General features: G+C 42.2%; 1 protein-coding gene across 7 annotated transcripts in view; it reads right to left on the bottom strand.

Annotated features, from left to right (window-relative positions):
• Positions 1-136: 136 nt before the first annotated feature.
• ralgapa2 (Ral GTPase activating protein catalytic subunit alpha 2) overlaps positions 137-21,848 on the bottom strand; it is an 87,848-nt gene continuing 66,136 nt past the window's right edge. The window contains exons 40-43 of one of the 7 annotated variants that reach the window (XM_058089886.1): positions 10,063-10,184; positions 7,410-7,469; positions 292-2,946; positions 137-211 (exon numbers count right to left, since the gene is read on the bottom strand). In XM_058089886.1, the coding sequence (XP_057945869.1) occupies positions 2,771-2,946; positions 7,410-7,469; positions 10,063-10,184 (358 nt within the window). In that variant the 3' untranslated portion in view covers positions 137-211; positions 292-2,770. Of the gene's footprint in view, positions 212-291; positions 6,651-7,409; positions 7,470-10,062; positions 10,185-21,848 lie in introns of those variants that run through there. The other 6 variants (XM_058089890.1, XM_058089891.1, XM_058089888.1 and 3 more) reach the window with 6 other exon arrangements.

Raw genomic sequence — 21,848 nt, forward strand, 5'->3', positions numbered from 1 at the left:
CAGCTGTAGTGGCCCAATATGTGCTGCAGCACTTAGGGGCTCATCATAAATATCCCCCTTAATACAATGTCAGGACAGGACATGACAGGAGGACAGAGAGTTGTTGCATTCAAACTCACCTCTAGAGCAGTAAAACATCTGTCTGCTTTGGAAACGTCATGCAGCTCACTTTCTGGCAGCTAATTTGAGGAGGGTTGGGGGGTCAAGTGACCTGTAAGTAAGTAGAGTAAGTAGACTTGCGAGTGAGATACTGTGGATTCTAACATTTGCTCCTATAGTTGTGATTAATACCTGTTCATTGCCTCGGGAGGGTGATGCTGTGTCCCATCTAAAATGACTCTTTAGGATAAACACCAATGCATCAAGTAGGGGGAGATGGTGTGAAAATAGACCTCATCCAGAATATAATGATGGAGAAAGACTCACAGGGTCCAGGACATGGAGCCCTACAGCTCTTATCAAGGAGTGAAAATGAGGTAACATTAGGGTGCTTTCTCACACTCAGTTTTAGGGCTCAAATTACGGTCAAGTGCCTTTCTGGCGTCTTATGTGGAAAAAGGCAAGGCACTGCACCCGAAGGTGCTACAGCCACTGCACCTGCACCTCCCAGTCAGGCTCCATTATGCAGGACCTCCTCTAAACGGGGCTGAGCAGCAGGGGAGACAGATGGGAGGAGGGTCAGGTTACCCCTGCTGCTCGTTGCAAGGCCTGGTCCGGGTCAGAAAGCTCACGGTGACAGCTTACAACACATAGGCACACAAAATCAGAGGTTACACAAAATGTCATACTGCCAGACATCAAATTTTCAAATTGAATTTAATGAAATGTTCCAATGTTCACATTTCTAATAAAGATAGCAGGGCATTAAAAACAATCTGATATGTTGACGCGATGCTGAAATCATCAACTTTTTTTTTTTTTAAAAACCCCAATGTGCTCTTATATAAAAAGATATTACAGGCATTCATATATATTAAAGTTCAAATTTGACACCATGTACAAGGAATGCTAAAAAGAGAACCAGGAGGAGGAGAAAAGGAGAAAAACTAAGTCACTTTCATCACAAAAGACAACCGTTTCCATCTTGGTCCACCCGCCATGACTAGTGCACAAACATCATCACTGAACTGCAATCTTTAGATGGTTATTTCAAGTGGAATAAAAACCTTTAATGTGACCGAGATCCATCGCATTGATTGATACATTCTTCCAAACAGAACAAGCACAAACATCTCTCCAGCTTTGTGTTTGTATCCCACATGAGCAAACATAACAGCTGAGATGTGCAAGGAGGAGGAGTGGAAAAGTAAGGCATATTAATGTGACCAGGTGGGGATAAGGTTGCAAGTCCTTAGAGGGTACCTGTGTATGTGGGGAAACACCTGGCTGCCATGGCAACCTGAGCAGCTTGGAAGAGGTGAGAGTGCCAGCCGGGGGCCCGTTGCTAGGAGGGCTGGGAGTGTTCACCTCAGGCATGCCAAGCCAAACTCAACCTGGCGAAGACATAGGGGGCAAAGGCGATCATGGGAAGGAGGAGGAGGAGACGCACTTGATTCCATTCATAGGTAAAGACAAGAGGGGAGAGCACCTATAATTAAGAGAAGCCGCCATTGGAAATCCATCTGCTGTTGTTTTTGTTGGGGGTCACAGGGGAAGGAATCACACTCATGACAAAAGGGCGTCCGTGTTTTGTCTCACACGGAGGACAGACATTACACAGGCACTGGGAGAAAATGAGAGAGAAAAAAATCACACACACACACGCGCACACACACACAAAGACAAACAATCATCAGTGCATGGCGTAAAGATTCACCTGAGGCTCTTGCGGTAGTTTTACAATACACAGGATCACATTAGACAACACAACAACAAAATAATTCATCAAATAGGACTCTCTATTTACAATAAAGAAACAACAGTGAAAATACATTTTAACGCAATATGCATACAACATTCATTGCTAGTTGATCAAAAGGGACATAAAATGTTCGAAGAAAGAAACAAACAAAAAAAAAAAATCAATGGCCGGAATGTTGGAATGTCGATGTCAGAGGACAGGGAAACTAATCGAGGAGGAAAGAGACAGGAGGGACTTATTCAATTACCGGACACGAGCCTATGTTAACAACATCACAATGCAATTACAAACGCAGTCTTTTCTCATTCCAGCAGAGATGCATAAATCAAATCACGACACAATCTATTTGAATCCGTTTAAAAAAGGAAAATTACAGTGATTAAAAAAAAAAAAACGGAATCCCAACAACTTTCAGTTCCGCTCAAGTTAGAAAGATGTCAGTGATTGTCCACTCTGTACTTGTTGGCAGATGGTGCTGAGGGGCCCACTTTGCTCAAGTGGCACCTTCAACACAAATGCAAAAATAAAAGTGGGGGTAGGAGAAAAAAAAAAAAAAGGCCTGATCTATGGCATCAGTGCTGTGTTACATTAAGAGTCGCAATAAAGGAATGAAAGGAAAAGCAGTCTCCCATTTCCAAAGAAAGTGTTCTTCCTCTAACGCATTAGAGGAGACAAGTAAAAAAAATGACACTTCTCACATTTCTTAGAGACACCACAGTCAAAGTGGCTGAACACATGGCTCATGTTCATCTTAAGGAGGAAATGTCCCAACCAACTGACTGATTGCCACTTAAATTAAAGATTGCATTGCCCTCCAGTTTTGCATGACACGAGACAAAAAAACCCAAAACAAGCTACTACGGTTCTTGCAGTCGTGGCTCTTGAAGAATGACATTTCTGCATATGAAATTAGTTGGACGACTTGCTTATCGCGCTCGCTGATCGCCGGAGCTTTCCAGAAACTCTGTTCTTTGCAGCACGAGGCATGGTGGGAGAAACCTGGTCAACAGGGTCTGTCAACGCTGCAGCAGTGGTGGACGAGGAGGAGGCGGAGACTTCAGTGTTTGTGCTGCTGGAGAGGGAACCTGCAGATGACATGTTTGTAAAGTAGAGAGACAATTAAAAGTAAGTTGATGATTGGAGAAAGAGTGGGGTCAAACAGGGCACCGGGCGTGTGATTGGTCAACTGATCTCTGAGGACTTTTTTCATGCATGCAGCTGCTCCCCCAAACCAAGATGTCCCACTTGAGCCACCATTCACTGCTAAAACCTTTGTTTCCTGTCATTAGGATGAAGCAAATATAGTGGAACCTCTGAGGTCAGACAGTCTCTTCCAGGACACTGGAAACCTTGTTTGTTTTCATGTTACAATAATAACGTAAATAAAAAATAATCTGTGACTGGATTAAACCCTCATCATTATAAAACCAATATTCACTGTGTAGACCAATGCTACTCAAATAGTGAGAAGCAATGTGAACCACTGGTTTAAATCATTTAAGTGGAATCTGAAATTAATAAAACACGATAATTTCATGTTACTTTCACTTTTTTAGTCTTCATCCCCTCTCTTAATCCTGAGACTGGTCCTCTTGGAATGAAAAACGTGCAAGGGATTAATCCTTTGATGCTCACAGAATTGGACTCTTAAGGCTAGGTCACAAACGATCGTACGGGTTCCTACAGCCGGTCTATGTGCAAAAGAATGCATGGATGGCGCACGCGTGACGTGCTGATTTTTGAGTACTTCAATACAAAGGGCCGAAAAGGAAGCAGCGGATCGTGCAGGGCATTATATCCCTACTCTTCCTGCTTTGTGTACATAAACACATGCACTAGTTGTTTGTTCTTGCCTAATAATAGTGATGTGGCTAAGTTTAGTTACTAATATTAGCTCACTGAATACATCGCCTTTCATAAGCACACAACAATTGCTTTTATGTATGCACATGCGCTATGGACTTGTGCGTGTACTGATGGGTTGCAACCACGTGATGGGTTGAAATAATTTCAACTTGACCACTGGTCAGCTACACCAGCTGCGCGGACGTTGGACTTTAGATGATATTAATGTTAAGGCCAAATCCAAATGTACTAGCCAAAGGTGATGTAGTGGGTGCATACCCCAAAGGGGACCAAATACACATTGTGGGTGTCTGCATAATTTCAAGATTTTTTTTTTTTTTTTTTTTTTTAAAGGCCAGCATTGTTAGTCCAGTGAACGGCATCCTGCCACATTTATGATATGAGCAACAGTGATATAGCCAGGCGTATGGGCTTTTACCAACCCACAATCAGAAACCAGCATGAACTCCATAACACGACAGGCTTAGCTGACGACAGACCGCGCCCAGGGCGAGAAAGAGTGGCAACTCCCGACCAGGATCGCTACATCCGGTTGCAACATCTGCGGGTCCGGTTTAGCCGAACTCAATGGAGGCACATCATTTCATTATATCTTGTTTTAAGGCTATGAAAAACAATGTTGGACTTACTCATGCATGGGTAAGATGTTGATGCATGTGTGAGACGATTGTTTGCGGGAGTTGGTTTCTGTGTTGTCAAGCCAAATATAAGTAAATCTATGCTGTCGGCATCTGCGGTTTTGCTCGATGTTTAGTCTGATTTTTCAGTTCCTTATTGCCCAGCACTATTTTCCATAGGTTTTACATTTTGCAGATGGCAAGGAAATGTTTGGCCTCCATGTCTAAGATCAATGTTCACTTGCTTCATTGCTAGCTTTTTTTCTGCCATCATGTAAACCGGGTTTATTGTTGTTTGTTGTGACGCAATATTCAAACTTTGTTTTTTTTTGGTTGTTTCAAGAATTTTTTCCCATCATGATGGACTATGTTAGACTATCCGTATTTGGATGCATGAAATGCCGGATTTTCTCTACGGTTTTATTGTCTATGACTATGTTTGTTTGACCCCCATTTTCATGCAGTTTAACCTTCAATTGTGAAAAATATATAATTTTTTTTCAAATTTTCAACCAAATGTAATCTGGAGAGAGTTAGTTGCAGTCCCTTTAAACATTTGATGCTTTGTGATTTTTTTGTGAAATGTATTCGGTTAAATGAAATTAAATTGGTTAAATTGTAGCACCTCAGGAGACATTGGACTTTAGAGGTTCCACTGTAAAACATTGTCAAAATGTCATGCTGTTTTCATATGCTGATTAAAGGCAATGCTTGTTAAAGAAGAAAGGGAATAAACCTTTGTTGCACCAGATAAAGAAAAAAAAAAAGCTTGTAATGCTTTGAATGGAAATAAAATGATATATTAAGCTCTTGTTGTGAACCTTGGGTGCTCTTCTTTTGTCAAATATTGTTTTGTTTCCAAAAGGCTGCACATTTACAATTATGGAATAGGCAGGGAGGTGGGCATGAAATGTGGGCGAGGACAATCAAATGTTGTGAGCGCCGCCATGACTTCCTTAGTTGGTCTGCGGCCCCCACCCTTGCCCGCCTCTGCCCCATGATGTCAGTTTAAACAACTTCTCGGCTTTGTCGGGATAGCATCTGGTCGCCTATTTTCTTTCCCTATCCTTTTATTTGCTGCCATTTTTCGCAAGGCATCTCGAGTTGCAGCGGTTAAAAAGGAACGGCAGATGGCTGGAGTAACAGACACTCAGCAGCACAGTGGACACCGGTAGCATCCAGGGGCCGGGCTTTGGATGAAACCCTGGGTGTGGGCATTGTAAACGACCAAAAGGGGAGGAGTGTGTAAAAGAAAAGGGGGGGGTCTAAACATTCCCAAATCTGCATATGAATATGAAAAACAGGGACGGGTTGGGCTAAAATTGGGAGATGGTCTTATGTACAGCTCATATCCTGCATTCCTGTATTCTTCTTCTACTAATTCCAACAGTAAACACTCATTACATGGTAAAATTGAATCTGCCACCAAGGCAAATGATAGACAGGAAGAAGCCTCATTTGTTCGTGATTGCGGTGCAGTTCACCCACTCAGGCTTCCCTATCCATTTAGCGGCCCATTAAAACATGCTGCTTCAACCAGTCAGCACTCACAATGTGCTGCTTAATGACTGTGGTTGCTTGTGTAATCTTCTGCAAGCATGAATTTTCACGGTGAAAAATTTTCCAATGAGTCACTATTATCGTCATTTAGATGCAGCATTTCCACCTCGAGTTCTGCCCCTGCCCTGACTGTTTGTTTCAGGTGGAAACAGCGAAGAGATGGCACAGAGGGGATGCAGCCAAAACAAAAGAGTCTTGAAGTGTCCCCGCTGTCCCACTGGTACCCTCCGTGGCAGTTCAAACAAGGCTTCACATGACAAAAATGTCTTCCAGTGCGGCAGGTGTTGGTCTCAGAATCTGCCTCAGGCAAACAGGCACACACTCCAACAGGAGGAAAAAGCAGGGGGGGAGGGTAGGCGAGTTGAAAAGAAAAGAGGAAAGTGTTTGTTAGGGAAAGAGATAAAAGGTGCTCCGCATGCAGAAGCAAGGGCCAGAAGTGTAGCCGTATTGTACATGCTGCTACTTAGTCAGGTGCTAATTGTCGCCACCGCTCTCAATTACCAGCCTGGCCTCGACAGGAGGACACCCACTGAATAAACAGCCTGGTTTCGCTGTACCCCCGTCCCCTTGTCAGTGTGATCAGTAAATAAAGATTGGTTAGTAGTGAATGGAAAAAAAAAGGGAGCGGGAGGGTGTAACAGCCAGGATGCATGGCGGATGTAGGGTAGTTGGGCCACTGGACCTGTTCTGACCCAGGTGCTTACCTTCATCATATACAGTATTTTGGACCGTTAAGATATTTTAATCTAAAAGGGAAAAAGAGTAGAGGATCATGTGAGACAGTAGTGGACAGACACACAACACCACACTGCAGTGAACACAACACAGCGCTTGCTGAAGTTACGTCCGGGTTAGTTGTCACTGGAAGGTTTCAGCTTCGTCACAGATACTTTCAATTCCATTAAGGTCTGATGTCAACCTGATGAATTGTGCCTTTTACAGAACCTCAAATGTGAGGCAATTTTGAAACCCAAAACATTAATGGTGGGAAGTTTACATGGCAATAACAGGCTGAGAAACTCTTAGCAGCAGTGCTACATTTTAGGATGGTTTAAGTGTCAGGGCACATAAGGCCCAGCTGCTCTTCACCTGGAGATTATTTAACTGGTGAATGGAAAACAACACAATGAGGTTTAATACACGGGAGTGTTGATGGATCAACTCATGCAGGAGGACATGATGCTGCTTTGAAGTTCCAAAGTGAGGACAAGGAGGAGCGTGGAGGTTAATGACTGATGGAAAAGGAGTCAGGAGTGTGGAAGGAGAGTTGAAACTCCCTGCAGTAAAACAGGGAATCACTGCAGGGCCACTTAGCACATAGCATGCAGCATATGTACGTCCTTAGGTGGAACCCTGGTAGGGTCTGACGCTAAAGCATGCTGTGCCCCCAGGTAGCTATTAATGGTGGTGGTAGGGCTTGTGGGCGACCTAAATGAACAAACAAATGCTGTGGGCTGCGGCCGGGCGTCATGCCGAGTGAGGAGGAAGCAAAGCAAGTGTCTTACAGTCCATTTTGGCCCAGGGGTATTCCATGTCCCAAACCATCCCCGGCCAACGCCTGCACGCTGTCATGAAGCATGGATGACATGTTAGTGGCAGCAATGGGAAGCAGAGCAGCACGCAGGGACACACACACACACACACACACACACACACACACACACAAATAAGACTGTCAGACACACACAGGACAATTTTTAGACATTTGATACATTTGATGGGCAGCATCAGCCAGCCGTCACTGCCACATTGAAGCAACATGCTTGGTGAGACGTGAAGTATAAAAGATTATACAGTATATTATGAAACATTTTACTGGCCACTGTATGCAGCAGGGTCCCCGAGCTGCTGACGGGGTGCCAACATTTGAATGTACTGCAAGTATTATTATATCCTGCCGCTTCTTGCAGGTATAAAACACACACTTGGACGAGTTATGGTTGTTGTCAGCTAAAGAGAGAGATTTGGCATAGTCTAGATCAGGGGTCTCAAATACACGGCCCGCGGGCCAAATGTGGCCCGCAGGACACTAGTTTCAGGCCCCCGCCTTGATATGAAAGTTTAATGTTAGTGCGGCCCGCGCAAGTTTGATATGGATGCTGTATGGTATCATGTAGCCAGAAAAAATTATTACGTTTGATTAATGTTCATGTTAAAGGTTAAATAACTGTTAATAGTTATCCTCCCTATCCGTGTGGAAGTGGTAAGTTTTTGGCTATTTAAGTTTAAAGGAAATAACTTGAAGGCTACCGTTTAGGTCGCTAGCTCTCTAGTTTGCGAGTTAGCATGTGTCTCAAGAACCAGAAAAATAAAAATTAAGATATTTGAGAACAGTGGAATGTTTTATCAGAGCTTTTATTGTTGAAAATCGGAACCAAAGCACTGAAAAAGTTTGTATATTTTTCTGTTTTTAATAAATGCGGCCCAGCCTTGCCCAGACCCTAGCTCCAGTGGCCCCCAGGTAAATTGAGTTTGAGACCCCTGGTCTAGATACTAACATTAGCTATCATTGAGTGTATAATCCATTATTTATTATTATTTTTTCACTTTTGAACCAGGAGTGAATTGAATACAGTCCCTTCAAATGCACCAAAAAATAATCCAATTTATCCTAATTAATGACATCTTCATTTCTTGATATAAGCATGAAAATTGTAATTCCTTCAAAGGGACAAAAGCTAGAGGGAATCATTACAAGTTCCTAGATTCCTCAAAACGTTAGGAGTCATTTTCAAGGTTTCTGTCTGTCATGGTTAGGTACTGCAATTGTGGCGCTAGTACTTCTTCCAGCTCAGCCAATAGCTCATCTGTGCCTGTGCATGAGCTGCGAGTGACCGACAGCCATTAATGTCATTCCCCCTTTTCAGGCTGAACGACATCTCATTCAGTTTAACTCATTATTGCAAAGTACATTGATATTTTATGTACAATCTGTTCTCTGAAACCATTATTATCAAGATACGCAACAACCGGTGGTGGTGTTCTTTTATTTTTGAGTGTGAAAAATGGTAATTTAGAGCCAAGGGGGGATAGCACCTTTAAGTCAAACAATGTAAGGATCAATTTCCCGAAATCATTATCTTGATTAGTTTAGTTGGAGGAGAAATTACAAAGTCGTTCCCTGCCATTTGTGGAAAATGGGACATATTGTTGGTGTTATTGTCTATAGTCATGTGAAATATAAATTACTGTCCTGAACAAGTTTCTGCAGCACTGAAGGTGACACAGCAACCTTCATTATGTATTGGCCTCTCACATTAGATACAGCATCAGCCCCCTACTGTTAATCATGTTAACCCCCCCAAAGCAATAGTTAAAACTGTCCACAACTTCTATTACGAGACATCTGCATCTCCCTGTCTCCCTCTATTACAGTTCTTTAATCAAGTTAGGTGAGGACAATGAACGAAACGACTCGAGGCAAAGCTTGAGGAGATTTTCTATGCAGTGTTGTGACACATTTGACCACTTCTCTCCTGGTTACATTTGTTTTAAATACCACAGCCGCTGTATCTCAATTTTTAGTTTTATTTACAGATTTGAAAATAATAGTGTCAATACCGCGCTATTGTACACTTCTCTCCATCCAGAAAGTGCATTGAGAACCAGTGAAGGAGAAAAGTGCAATCCTGTATTGATTTTGGTGAGGCTGTGGATCGATCAGCACCGGTACAAGTAGGAAGAACAAGATAAGGCACGCTTTGGATTCTATTCATCATGGAGTGATAAGAGTCCTGTGCTGACATCTGCGAGCTGCTGTTTGCTGGATGGAACTCGTAAGTGGCGGTGAATGATCTCATGGTGATGCGCGCGCGCACACACACACACACACACACACACGTGCACTCACACATACAGAAACATACTGAGAGCCATTTAACAAGGCTGCCTATATTCATGGGAAAGACACAAAGTGGCCTCAGGAGGGTGTTCGAAGTCAGTAGAGAGCGAAGCCTTTTGTTTGACATTCAACAGTAAAAGTGGAAGAAGAAAAGCAAATGCAGAGAGAAGATGCGGATAAGTGTGATGCACCTGGTGTGATCGATTAAGACGAGGGATAAGAAATGACGACAAAAAAATGACCAAAAAGACAAAAAGCTATTGATGGGGGGGGGGGGGGGGGATATCATGAGGTGTGCATTGCAGGTCATTTCTCACCTGTCCCACTCGTTGGATAGCCAGGCGAGGGAGAGAACACCTGTGAGGCAAAATCTTCAAATGTCATGACCTCTCTGTGATTCTGGACAATGGCTTCCAAGTAGAGCGCCCTTTCTTCATAGCTGGTTAATGCGCGTTAAGGGATATAACAATATAGAGCACACAAACAGCAACATTGTCAAAGTCAAGCCAAAGGTTCAATTCCTCTTATCAAAATGCTAAAGAATATTAAACTAAAAAATAAATACATTCCAGAACTTTAGGGCTATCCGTAAAATGCCTAGCATAGCTTGAAAACCTTTTTATGACTTTCTAAATACCGTTAACATTATTTTAGCCCTCTAGGCATGAAGTAAAACCCCTATAATCACCATTACACTCCTATTTTTTTTTACGCCACATTGTGCAGGCTATAGGATCGCTTGAGGGACATAGAGACGGCCGTTGCTAGCATAACGAGCTACCAAGCTAGGAGGACAAAGCAAGAAGCCAAAAACTTACCACTTCCACACGGAATGAGAGGATAGCTTTTTTCCTCTCTATCATGTCATGGCCGACTACATGCAGTGAAAAGGTAATGCAATATAACTCATCAATGTAACATAATCCTGACACCGAGTGACCAGAATACTCGATATAACTTGTATTTCAATATTTTTTGACTAATAACTCATAGTCAACCACAAAACAGTAATCATTCAGTAATTATTAAAAACTGCGAAGCAGCGAGGGATGACTGTAGGTATATTTTGATATATATTGTATATTTTAAGGACCAGTGAAGAAATGTAGAAAAGTGCAATTTATAATCCGGCAAATATGATCGTACTCACGTTGCTATAGTGTATATAATAGTGTAATTTGATGAAACTAGCAGCAATATTGGTGTTAGCTTAGTACAATTTCTTTCAAAATTCTCATGAGTAAATGATTCAGTTGTAGCTTCATCAGGCAGAGTAAAGTCACACACCAGAATCAAATATGGACCCATGCCTTATTGCCACAAAATGCGAGGACTGCCTCTAAAATTGTAGTCAAAAAAGAAAAAGAAAAAAGAAAGAGTAGATCACAGTTAGGCGTGATGCCCTAAACAATCTCCTCTCCCCCTCTCTAATAGAACTCCTGCTGTAGGCAACATGTCTACAACCACAGTCCCCGATACGCTGCCCGCCACTTCTGTCGCATCAGGGGGAAAATTGAAGCCATTTGAAATTCAGAGTGACAAGCAGCAACTGGAGCCCGGGCAGCCGGCATGCAGGATGGATGGCTGGAATGGAAATGGGAGAGGAAGGTCCAAATAAATAAATAGGGCTGCGAAATGACTGCGGGTGACGGTGGAAAACATTCTGACAGCCATTATCATGTCATTATGGAAGATGTAGCGTGCCAAGTCTGTTGTGGAATGGAGGCAGGAGCTAGCGGAAGGAAACTATTGAAGTAAAAAGGTCTCTGTGATGGCACGATGATAGCGAAGCGAACACATTCAGGATGTAACCATGCGCGTGGAACAAAAACTCTTGATTATCGTCACTGCAGTCTGTCTGTCCCCATTGACGACCCATTACAATCACATTCTTTGTGGAAAAACACACAAACATTTCAACAACCCTCCCCCTCATCCCATTATACCAGCCCAGCGTGGAGCAGTGCAGGGCAGCAACTAACGCCAAGGACGGACCAGGTTGAGCTGAGATAGGTTGGACTGGGCTAAGAAGATTCGGCCTGGGTTAGATAGATAGGACGAGACAGTGGCTGGGCAGGAGGCCTGCTGCGGGCACATGCCGCCACAGCGGGGGCCAAGGTAGCCATGACCAATGGCTTTGAGGGAACCATGGTGAAGTGGGGTTGACGGGCAGCTGAGCCGGGACACTCCAACGGGTATCATGGCCAAGCTGCTCACAGGGACGGACAGAGAGTAGAGGAAGACAAAGGCATGGGTAAAAGAAAGTTAGTTTCTAGATCTAGCTGCTGCTGAGTAAAAAAATAATTTATAATCCAGAATATTTATAAATTGTATAATTATATGTGCATTCAAGCCATGAATAACATAATTAACACTCTTTCAGTCATAGCCAAACATGTCACTGATTTCTGTCACTAGCTGGAAACAGTGTTGGACAAAGAGTGGGCATCCCAGGCTCTGCTGCCATGGTAACCTGGGTCACAGCTCTGTGTGGCGGGTCATTTGGAGGGCTTTACTGATGATTTAAAGAAAGAAATTATGTTTGTAAAAGTGTGCACAATGTGTCCAGTTAGGCGATAAGTGGAAGACAAATACGCATGAAGGAAGGAGTAAATGAAAAGAAATGAGACAAGTTTGAATGAAGCGAACGAATGAAGGGGAAGAAAGATGAGGAGCAAGACAGAGAACCTCAGCACAGCGTGGGTCAACAGAGCCATATGGCCGTCCATTATCAGAGATGCAGATGACTGCAGGCCTGTTATTGAGATTCCTAAAGCAAATATTGACTCCAGCTGGAGCAGACGCTTTTTTCTGACTCTGACACACGCCTCTTTTGCAATACTTCCTTCCGCTGCCCTCTATGAAAGTTAAGACAAATGGATTGGATTAGATGAGAAAAACTTCTACGTATAAAATGAGACGAGATTGTCGAGAATTATCAGACAGGCGAGGGAGAGAAACACATAGCGAGGGAGAGTGACAAATAAAAGCTGCTTTTATTGAACATGAGAGCCATAATCAGCTCACTTAAGTAAATGTACAACGCTATCTGTGAAAAAAAAAATTGCAGCACAGACATCAGATCTGATGCATAGTAGGAGGTAATCTTGCCTTCGTGTGCTGCCTGATCTTTCTGTTTGTCTGTAATTACTAAGCCAGGAGTACAGCTTGTTCCCCTGCATATGCACAGCCACTGCTGTGTCCATGCAGTAACTTCATCAAGGCGCACATCCAGAACAACAATATAACAATTCCATCCATATAATAATCCCACCAAAGTCAGTCAATTATTCCATTGGGGGGAAAAAAAGCTGACCTCTTACTGCAACTGTAGTGTCATACAAAATATAACATACAGTAGCAACTTGGTTAGAGTACGCCCTGGTTAACATTGCCTTGGTTTGTGTACATTTTGCAGTTAGCATATAATATTGCATGTGTCTTGTCATGCTACAGTAAACCTCGGATATATCGGACTCGGATATATCGGAAATTCGCTCACAACGGACAGATAAAAAAGAACCAATTTTTCTGTAATGCATTTCCAATAAAAATTCATTGCATATATCGGATTTTTTTATAACGGATTTCGCCTATTTCAGACAAAATCTCCAGTCCCGTTCCAACGCATTTCCATTAAATTTCCCTCGCATATATCGGATGGCCGCATCGTGGCGCTCCGATTCGCCGAATCGTGACAGGCAGCTATACGACGTCATTTGCAGCGTTTGCAGCATTGCCTGCGCGTCCAGGTACATTGGAAACATAGTCAAGTCTTAGTCATAGTCTTTTTATAACGGATAAAATCCGATTTACGCATACACCGGATATAAATCCGATATATGCGTAAAACGGACATTTTCCGGTATACGCATATAACAGATTTAGCTTATATCGGACAAAACCAGTGGGAACAATTGAATCCGATATATCCGAGGTTTACTGTATTACTAAACCGGGAGTCAACCTGTCTATGATGTCATCAGTGGTTGACTTTTTCTTTGGTAACTAACACAGTTACGCTACAAGTTTACAAAATGTTAACACAAAATATTTGTTTCTAATTTTTTAATTATAGTTTCACATACATAAACAATTGTAAATGCATACAAATTACCAAAAAAGGATAAACATACATTTAAGGTTAGTTTTACTTTCATTGAAGGCGTTATTGTTGCCAAAGACAAGACATGAGATCAATACGGGCACCTTTGTGTTTTAGTTATTTCTTGAATTCTTGAAAATCAAATGCTGGCGTTTGCTTTTCTCTTGATCACCGCTGAAAAATAACCCAAAATGGAGCCAAAGAAAGTTGAGGAGACTGAATTTAAGAAATAACTCATGGCATGTCCGTGGTGATCTCACTGCTACATCGTCAACAATCATTATATTTTATGAGAAATTTTAACAGGCTGACCCATCATTGTGTCCCGTTCCTATCAATTAGGCTGGTGTTATCCGTTATTCTAGAGACTGAGACTGGTAACTTTTAATTTATACATCCATTCTTGGACTGCTCCCTCCCCACCTTTGTGCCCAGAGCTTGTACTGTACTGGGAAAAAAGGCTTTTTTATTTGCAGCACTAACGAACAAAACTGGTATTACTTAATACATTCATGGCTCTTTTAACTGAAGTCGAAAGGAAGTCTTTTACCTGCAATTATTTAGTTAACCTTGAAAGTGTTCATCTTGCTGCCACATAGTGTCTTTGGGAACAGTCACGTCTGTTCACTTTGCGGTTTTATTCACCATTTGTATGTCTCTATAATTGCTTTATGCATGTAAAAGTATCATTGTGTAACTAGAAAAAATTGTTTTTGAGAGACAACCACATCACAGCCATTTTGTTAGCAAGCAAAATATGCTAACACATTTGCATATTAACAACATAGTTGGGACTCCTGCAGTGTATTTAATAACACAACAAGACGCACAACATATTGTATGCTAACTGGAAAATGTCTGCAAGCCAAGACAAAATTTTGGCATGAATTTTGAACGGACCAAAACACACGCTAACTGGGGCATAATTGGCATGTTCCGTTGCCTTTTTGTGTTGTAGACCATGTAGTCTAGTCTACTAGAGGGTTTGTGCATATAGTAATTCACCCCTGAACTATTAAAGTTGAAGGTGTTGCCACCCGAACAGTTCAGGAAATAGGAAGAACCACTTTGTTGCCTTTTTTGGGCTCTCCTTTCGCTGCAGTTACAAGTGTGAGTTCATGTTGAACAAGAAAAAAATTTGCTCCTGCATTCGACACTCAGACTCCCGTTCTTCAGCGCTTCAACCGTAAGTTTTAGCATTCGCCTTAGAATAAATTATGTATGTGTTAAGTACAAAAATAGACCACGTAATTGAGACTGCGCCTAATCAGGTAAAAATTTGAAACCTGTGATTAATCTGACATAACATTTAAATAATTTGATAGCCCTAATTTAATATTTTGTGAGGAAAGTTCAACCCCCCGTCCTTGTATTTTGTTTGATGATTTATGGCCGGGACTGTATGCATGCTAAAACATACTATACACGATCATAACAGTCATTTATGCACTAACACACTGCATGCAGCTTAAATGGAAGAAAACAGTGCTGCTTGTGGATGAATTACCACCACCAGAGAATCACAGTATGGTAAATTATATCTTCTCTGGGACATGGGGCAACATACGTGAGCATGCATATGCATCTATGGTATGTGCATGTATGTTTACATATGCATGTGTACTGCCCAGATGGCAGGAGGACAGCTTTCAGGGAACGCAGGGGTCAAGAATCTTTGTGCATCAAAGCCAAGGTCAGGTCAGCTGCAGTGGCCCATGTTCAAGGTGAATGAAGCCCTCAGATGGTTCTTCAATAGCAGACTGCTCTATTTCTGCTGGACCCCATCAGACAAACAACACCAAGCTTCTTCACCATCGCCCTCCACCCAGAGGGACCTGTGTCCTGAAAACGCCTTTCCACTGGGATCCATTTTTGGATAGTCCAACACACCCAATGCTGTCACCTTGTACACATGCTCACACAGCCGTTTGTGCATAAGCAGGCACACGCAAGCACACACACTCACACGCACCAGCACACGATTCTCCCAAAAGCCCAAGTTGACCTCTGATCTGGTGTCTCCCTGGAGGGCTTCCAAACCATCCAGTCTCAGTCGTTCTTTGTGCTCTCTGCTAACAGAAGGCCTCATGCAGCCTTTAATGTATTCTAATATAATTCTATAGTCATTTTTTTTATATAAATACAGAAAAAGTTCAATATTATTCAATCTTCCGTGCAATCAAGCTGCACTTAAAGTAGTCTCTCTGCAGCTGTTTTAGCACCATTCGCGCTTCCATCTCACGTTCCCCATGATGACAAACAGTAAACGTGGTTGATGGTGTCTTTATACAGCAACCTTTATACAGTATTTTTCATTGGTCACTATTGGTCACTATGCAGTCTCTCCTCCGCTGCATCTCCACAGGGATGTGCGCTCGTTCGTCATAGCGAAGAGGTGCTCAAAGCTAATAGCTGCTCCCGAGTGTAAACAATAGAGCAATAGGCATCCATAGCTGCACACTTACCGAAAGGGGTCGGTGTGGCACAAAAAAAACAATAAGAAAGTACAAATAAAGCTCTATTCAACAAAAAAAAAGCAGCAGAAGATACGGAGCTGCTGCAACTAGCTTGCACTCGTGAAATGTGATCTTGAAACGAGACCACATCAAATCCAGTCTATATCGATATGAACGATATGCTTGATTTTGATATTGTGCCTAAAAGAAATATCGATTTTTAAAAAAATATCGGAATATCCAGTGTCTCCTCATCCAACCACCAGAGGCATTCAGTGCTAGACCCAAGCCTACACAAATGGTCACAAGTCATTGGCAAGAGAAGTGACACTGTGAAACTATGAGACAAAGCACTATGGAGAAACTTGAGGACATTTTCAGGATTTCAGACGTCTGATCAAAAGTCTCCATATAAAGTCATAACAAGAAAACAGAGTTTCCCTTTGGAACACAAACATGAACTCTCTCCCCAAAAAAGACTGTCTGCCATTAATGTCGTCAAACTGCTACTGCACTGCTCTGGCGTGCACAGAACAACCAAGGTTAATCCTGTTTGTCAAAGCTCTTGCAGTAAAAGGGGCTATTGTGGTGAAGAGACACAGTTTAGAGATGAGGTGGAGTGTGTGCCTCTAGGTGCTTGACCCCCCCTTTCTCTCTCAGCTCCACATCTGCCCATTAACCTGGGCCAATCAGCTTGACCTTCAAGAGGAGAGGAACTCATGAGTAGCTTGCAGTGCCATTGACTTCAGCAGTCAAATAATTGGCCTCCTATGAGAAAGAGACTGGGATGTTCAGGAGCGGTGAGCTATCAGGCGAAAGCAGGGTAAAAAAATACATATTTTTTGGGTGTTTTTTTGCCGAAAGGCATGGACGCCCTACAACCTTGGAACTGCATGGCGAACATGAACAACATGGGACTTGTTACCAAATAAAGTACACACCACCTGGATATATTCAGCACAGGAAGTGTAAACAACAGACAAGAATGACAGTAAAATATTTGGTGAAACAAGAACGCTACCTGATAAATGAATCATGAATGATTATTATAATGAGCACTGAGGAAGGTGCTCAAAAGTGCTGAACGAATCATCAGGGGCGACCATGTGCACAAGACAAACAGATTTGTCCGCATACTGGTGACAACAAAGGTAGAAAAATTACCCGTACAAAGAACATGCACTGGAAAGGAAGTTGGAGGAACACAACTACCAAAAAAAAAAAGGTGGACGAAAGGAAAATCACAAAGAGCAGGCAAGAAAAGGGGCAAAACGAAGCAGGTGTTGATTGAAGAGAGGCCAGGCGGTGAGTGTCGCCGGTACCTGTTGTCACAGCGAGGACTGAAGGTGTGAAGCTCGTCCCAGCAAAGGCCCTCCGAGGTGTGAGGTGATTATGGTGAAAGCGGGGAAGGACACAGACATTTGGACAGAGAAACATTGGGAGAAAGAAAGGATGCGGGGAATAATGGCAGAGTGGGAAGGAAAAACATATTGAGATGGAAAAAGGGAGACCCAGAATTACAGAAAAGGCCATTGGGATGATAGAATGAGGTGTGTTGTGCATGTGTGTATCTCACTGCCTTTTATATATAACAGCCACTCAAAACCATGGTGTCTCATTAAACAGCTTTTTACTGTCACTGCACTACCAAGATAGAAAATGTCCTAATGTGTTGAAGTTGATTAGCAGAGGTGTTTTGTGGCCATTTTGTGCATGTGCAAGAACATAAGCATGGACGCTTTCTGTGATTTTTTAAACAAGTTGGCTAATTAGAAGCAGGTCCAGGAAACTGGAGCTGAAGAGGCCCAAAGGAGTTGGGTCAAAAAGGGATCCTGGGTTAATTACACCTCTTGAGGGGTGAGCTTCACCAGGCAAGAGCTTCTACGCTCCAACCTCCACACCTCTGTACCGTCCATCTGGCATTCAGACAGTGGGATGGGGAGTTATGGCTGTGACATCACTCCTAACCTGTGACATCATCACTGCCCATCAGTTATTTCACAAAGCCTTGCCACAGCTACAGAGAAAATCTGATGTCTGCGAGCTGGCACGGATGGGTTATTTACGAGCGGGCCAGATGAAGTGGTCACCGCTTCTCTCAAGCACACCAAGTCTCTGGCAGCCCACCATTTCACCGGGGAACAATAAAAATCGATTTTTGCTGCACAACAAATCATAAGACAACAAAGTAAATGTTGACCCTTGATGGAAGTTGACGAAAAAAAAGGGAAGAATTACACCTCTTGGAGTAAGTCACCGTGGGCAACAAAATTAGTGTAACGTGATTTGATGAGCACAACATGACAGCCATCAAAGCCTACTGAGCTTGTGTATTTACATGAGATGTGTTCGTAATCAATCTCCTTTTCAAAAGGATCCTGGTCTCCATTGATGAGTACTAACACAACAGCCTTAGATGTGCAATACAAGGGATAGACATGATTAATGAAACACAGGCCCATTATAGTCCTACAGCCACATAGACTGCCATCATGCTTTAACAGAAAGTCATAATAAGATGAGCTACAAAAGGCTGATAGGGATGAAGATTAACAGATACAGTTTTGTGACTGGCTGGGTGTGAGTTCTCTATGAAGGTGTCCTTTGTCAGTGATGATGACCAGAGGGACATGAATCAGTGGATACATTATTAGGTCACGACAAAGGTAGTCCTAATATAATTTATCCGAGGTGAACATGCAACCTTGTTTTTGCCTCACTTCCTGATATTTGAATTGTTTAGAATCAACACAGGATGCTGGAGCATCTATCTGATCTCAATTTGAACTTTTAATAAAATGTCAAAGATGAATCAGGGAAGGGTAAGCTGGTATAAATTGAAGTCCTAGCTACCTGCTTTTACTGCAAAAAGCATACAGCAGTATATAAAGCACCTGAAAAGTTTGACAAACTGGTAAAAGTGAAAGTACTCTTTTTATTTACAACATATTGCGCAATTGCAGGGTCTTGAGACACATGCTAACTCGCAAACTAGAGAGCTAGCGACCTAAACGGTAGCCTTCAAGTTATTTCCTTTAAACTTAAACAGCCAAAAACTTACCACTTCCACACGGATAGGGAGGATAGCTATTAACAGTTATTTAACCTTTAACATGAACATTAATCAAACGTAATACTTTGTTCTGGGTACATGATACCATACAGCATCCATTTCAAACTTGCGCGGACCGCACTAACATTAAACTTTCACATCAAGGCGGGGGCCTCAAACTAGTGTCCTGCGGCCCGTGGGTCGCGTGTTTGAGACCCCTGGTTTAGTTGTTTTAAAGAGTGGAGCCACAACATGTCAACCATGTCTTTTTGGTCAGGATAGACAGAGTAATTCACGTTTGTGTTGAAAAGGAAATACATATTTTGACATTAGTCAGCTAAAAGGAGTCAAAAACTGTATTCCGTGGTGATTTCACACCTTTAGACCGCCTAAATAAAAAAATGTGTGCTGTATCCGAGGTGAAAGGTATTGTGCACCAAAAAAAATCTGGAGTAACATTTACTTTAAAAAAAATTCTTAGTTTTAATACATGGCTAACTAAAGTAACATTTACTGTGACAAGTGTTTTTTTTCCCAGGAGATGACTCCAAACTCCTTTACCTATATATTACATTGCCTCAACATTCAGTGGCAATAACAGTACCTTAATTTATTTGACACTTTGACAAGACACTTAAATTCCACAAGCAGTATAAAACTGTGGGTCATGCCGAATAGCTGAGATTTTAACCCTGCAATATCACAGTTCCGACAAACACTGATAAAATATTCAGACAAAAAAAAAAGGACAAGGGCTTCTGCAATTTTAATGATGCTTTTGGCATGTGCAAGTGAATAAGCACGATGCATTAACAGCAGGCATATCTGTCTGCCTTCCAGCCAATACATACTGCAGATCTTGTCTCTCCGTTGCCCTTACTATGAAAGGTTCATCAGGCCAATTAGGCTTCTTGGCCTTATGCAAAGCACCAGGCATTTAGTGGGAATGCTAATGATTAGTCCTAGGTTACATATGATCACAGCTGAGCTGAATGCGTAGGGAGTTTTAGTTACCGGGGGAGAGGATAGTTTTAATTTAGAATTCTGGACATTACAGTGACAAATGTACTCATATATGAAAGTCGAGTATTGTGGTAAGGGACGATCAGACACTGTGTTGGTAGTATTTTGTCAAAATGTTAAAATTAAAATTAATTCAACACAAAATTTGCAGTATTATGAATAATTCTAGAACTACTGCTATTATTCCATGTAGGACTACAATGATTTACTCCAATCTTTTCAAAATCACAACACAGGCATATAGCAATGTTCTTCTTGAGTTAACATGTTGACAAAAATGGGGGACCAGCTTCCTTTCTGCTATTATTGTCACGGATAAGGAGATGCTTGTATTTGTACACACATAAGCATGCACACTAAGAGAAATCTCAACACAAATCCTTGGGCGAAAGAAAGAAAATGGAGTTGTGTGTTGGCAACAGCTTTTCCTAATCCTCGCCCCTGGGCTATATTGTGCAGTCAAGCAGGCTATTACATGGCAACAATTAGGGGGGCTGGAGCCCAACACCTGGTCGTCTCCTATTCTGGCCCTTCAGTGGCAGCTGACTGTACAGTCTCACAGCCAGGTGGCCCTCCTTCAATGACATTAGCTAGTCACTCCAGGGTTAATCAGGAGCCTGCTATCATCCAGCGGGCACATACACAGTCCCATTCAAACTGGGGGCTTTTATAGGGAAGAGGGATAATGTTGGCCACGTTGTTATAAAAACTTCTTCTGCTGAAGATCTCCCACAATCAGCCTAGGGACTTGAAATTACCCAGTGGGAGGGGTTTGGGCCCCTTGAAAACGAAGAATAAGTTGCATGCCCTGCCTTGATTGGCTCACGCAAAGATTGTGGCACGTCAACTGTGCATCCTGCACATGACAATAGACCTTTTCATTGGGTTGACAAAAACAGATGGGGTGGGAAGTGCAATACATCCATACAGACGAGTGATGATGCAGGGGGAGGAAAAGTGAATCTGGTTCAAGTCGGCAGATATAAAAACAAGTGGTTGTAGCTGGGGCGCATCCCTGCTATATCAGTCCACACAAAGCCTGTTCCAAAGAACCCTAGTTTGGTGAATTGAAGATAAATAATGCTAATTTACATACGAAAAGCTATATATTTGTATCCAAATCAGCTAGCATCTCATCAATAGTAATTATAGGTTATACACAACTAATGAAGACGTGTACGCTCTATTAACAAGAGGTACAGAGGGTGGTTGTCTATATAAACATACAATGACATAAATATACAGTAGAGAACTGCATATTTGAAATTCAGTGGGGGAAATTTGGGGGAAAAATCTGTCATTTTGGACTTTTAATCTGCATAATTAGACCCGTATTTAGTTGAAAACCAATCTCAATTACACTAGCTCAACGTGATAATTTATAAGCTTGAGTTGCCGGACATTGTTCTTGTTTGAGGAAGTCTTCCATTTGCACAAATACATAATGTAACTGTACCACACAGATGA

The sequence above is a fragment of the Doryrhamphus excisus genome, chromosome 13 (genome assembly GCF_030265055.1).
Source record: "Doryrhamphus excisus isolate RoL2022-K1 chromosome 13, RoL_Dexc_1.0, whole genome shotgun sequence".
Classification (NCBI taxonomy): Eukaryota; Metazoa; Chordata; class Actinopteri; order Syngnathiformes; family Syngnathidae; genus Doryrhamphus; species Doryrhamphus excisus.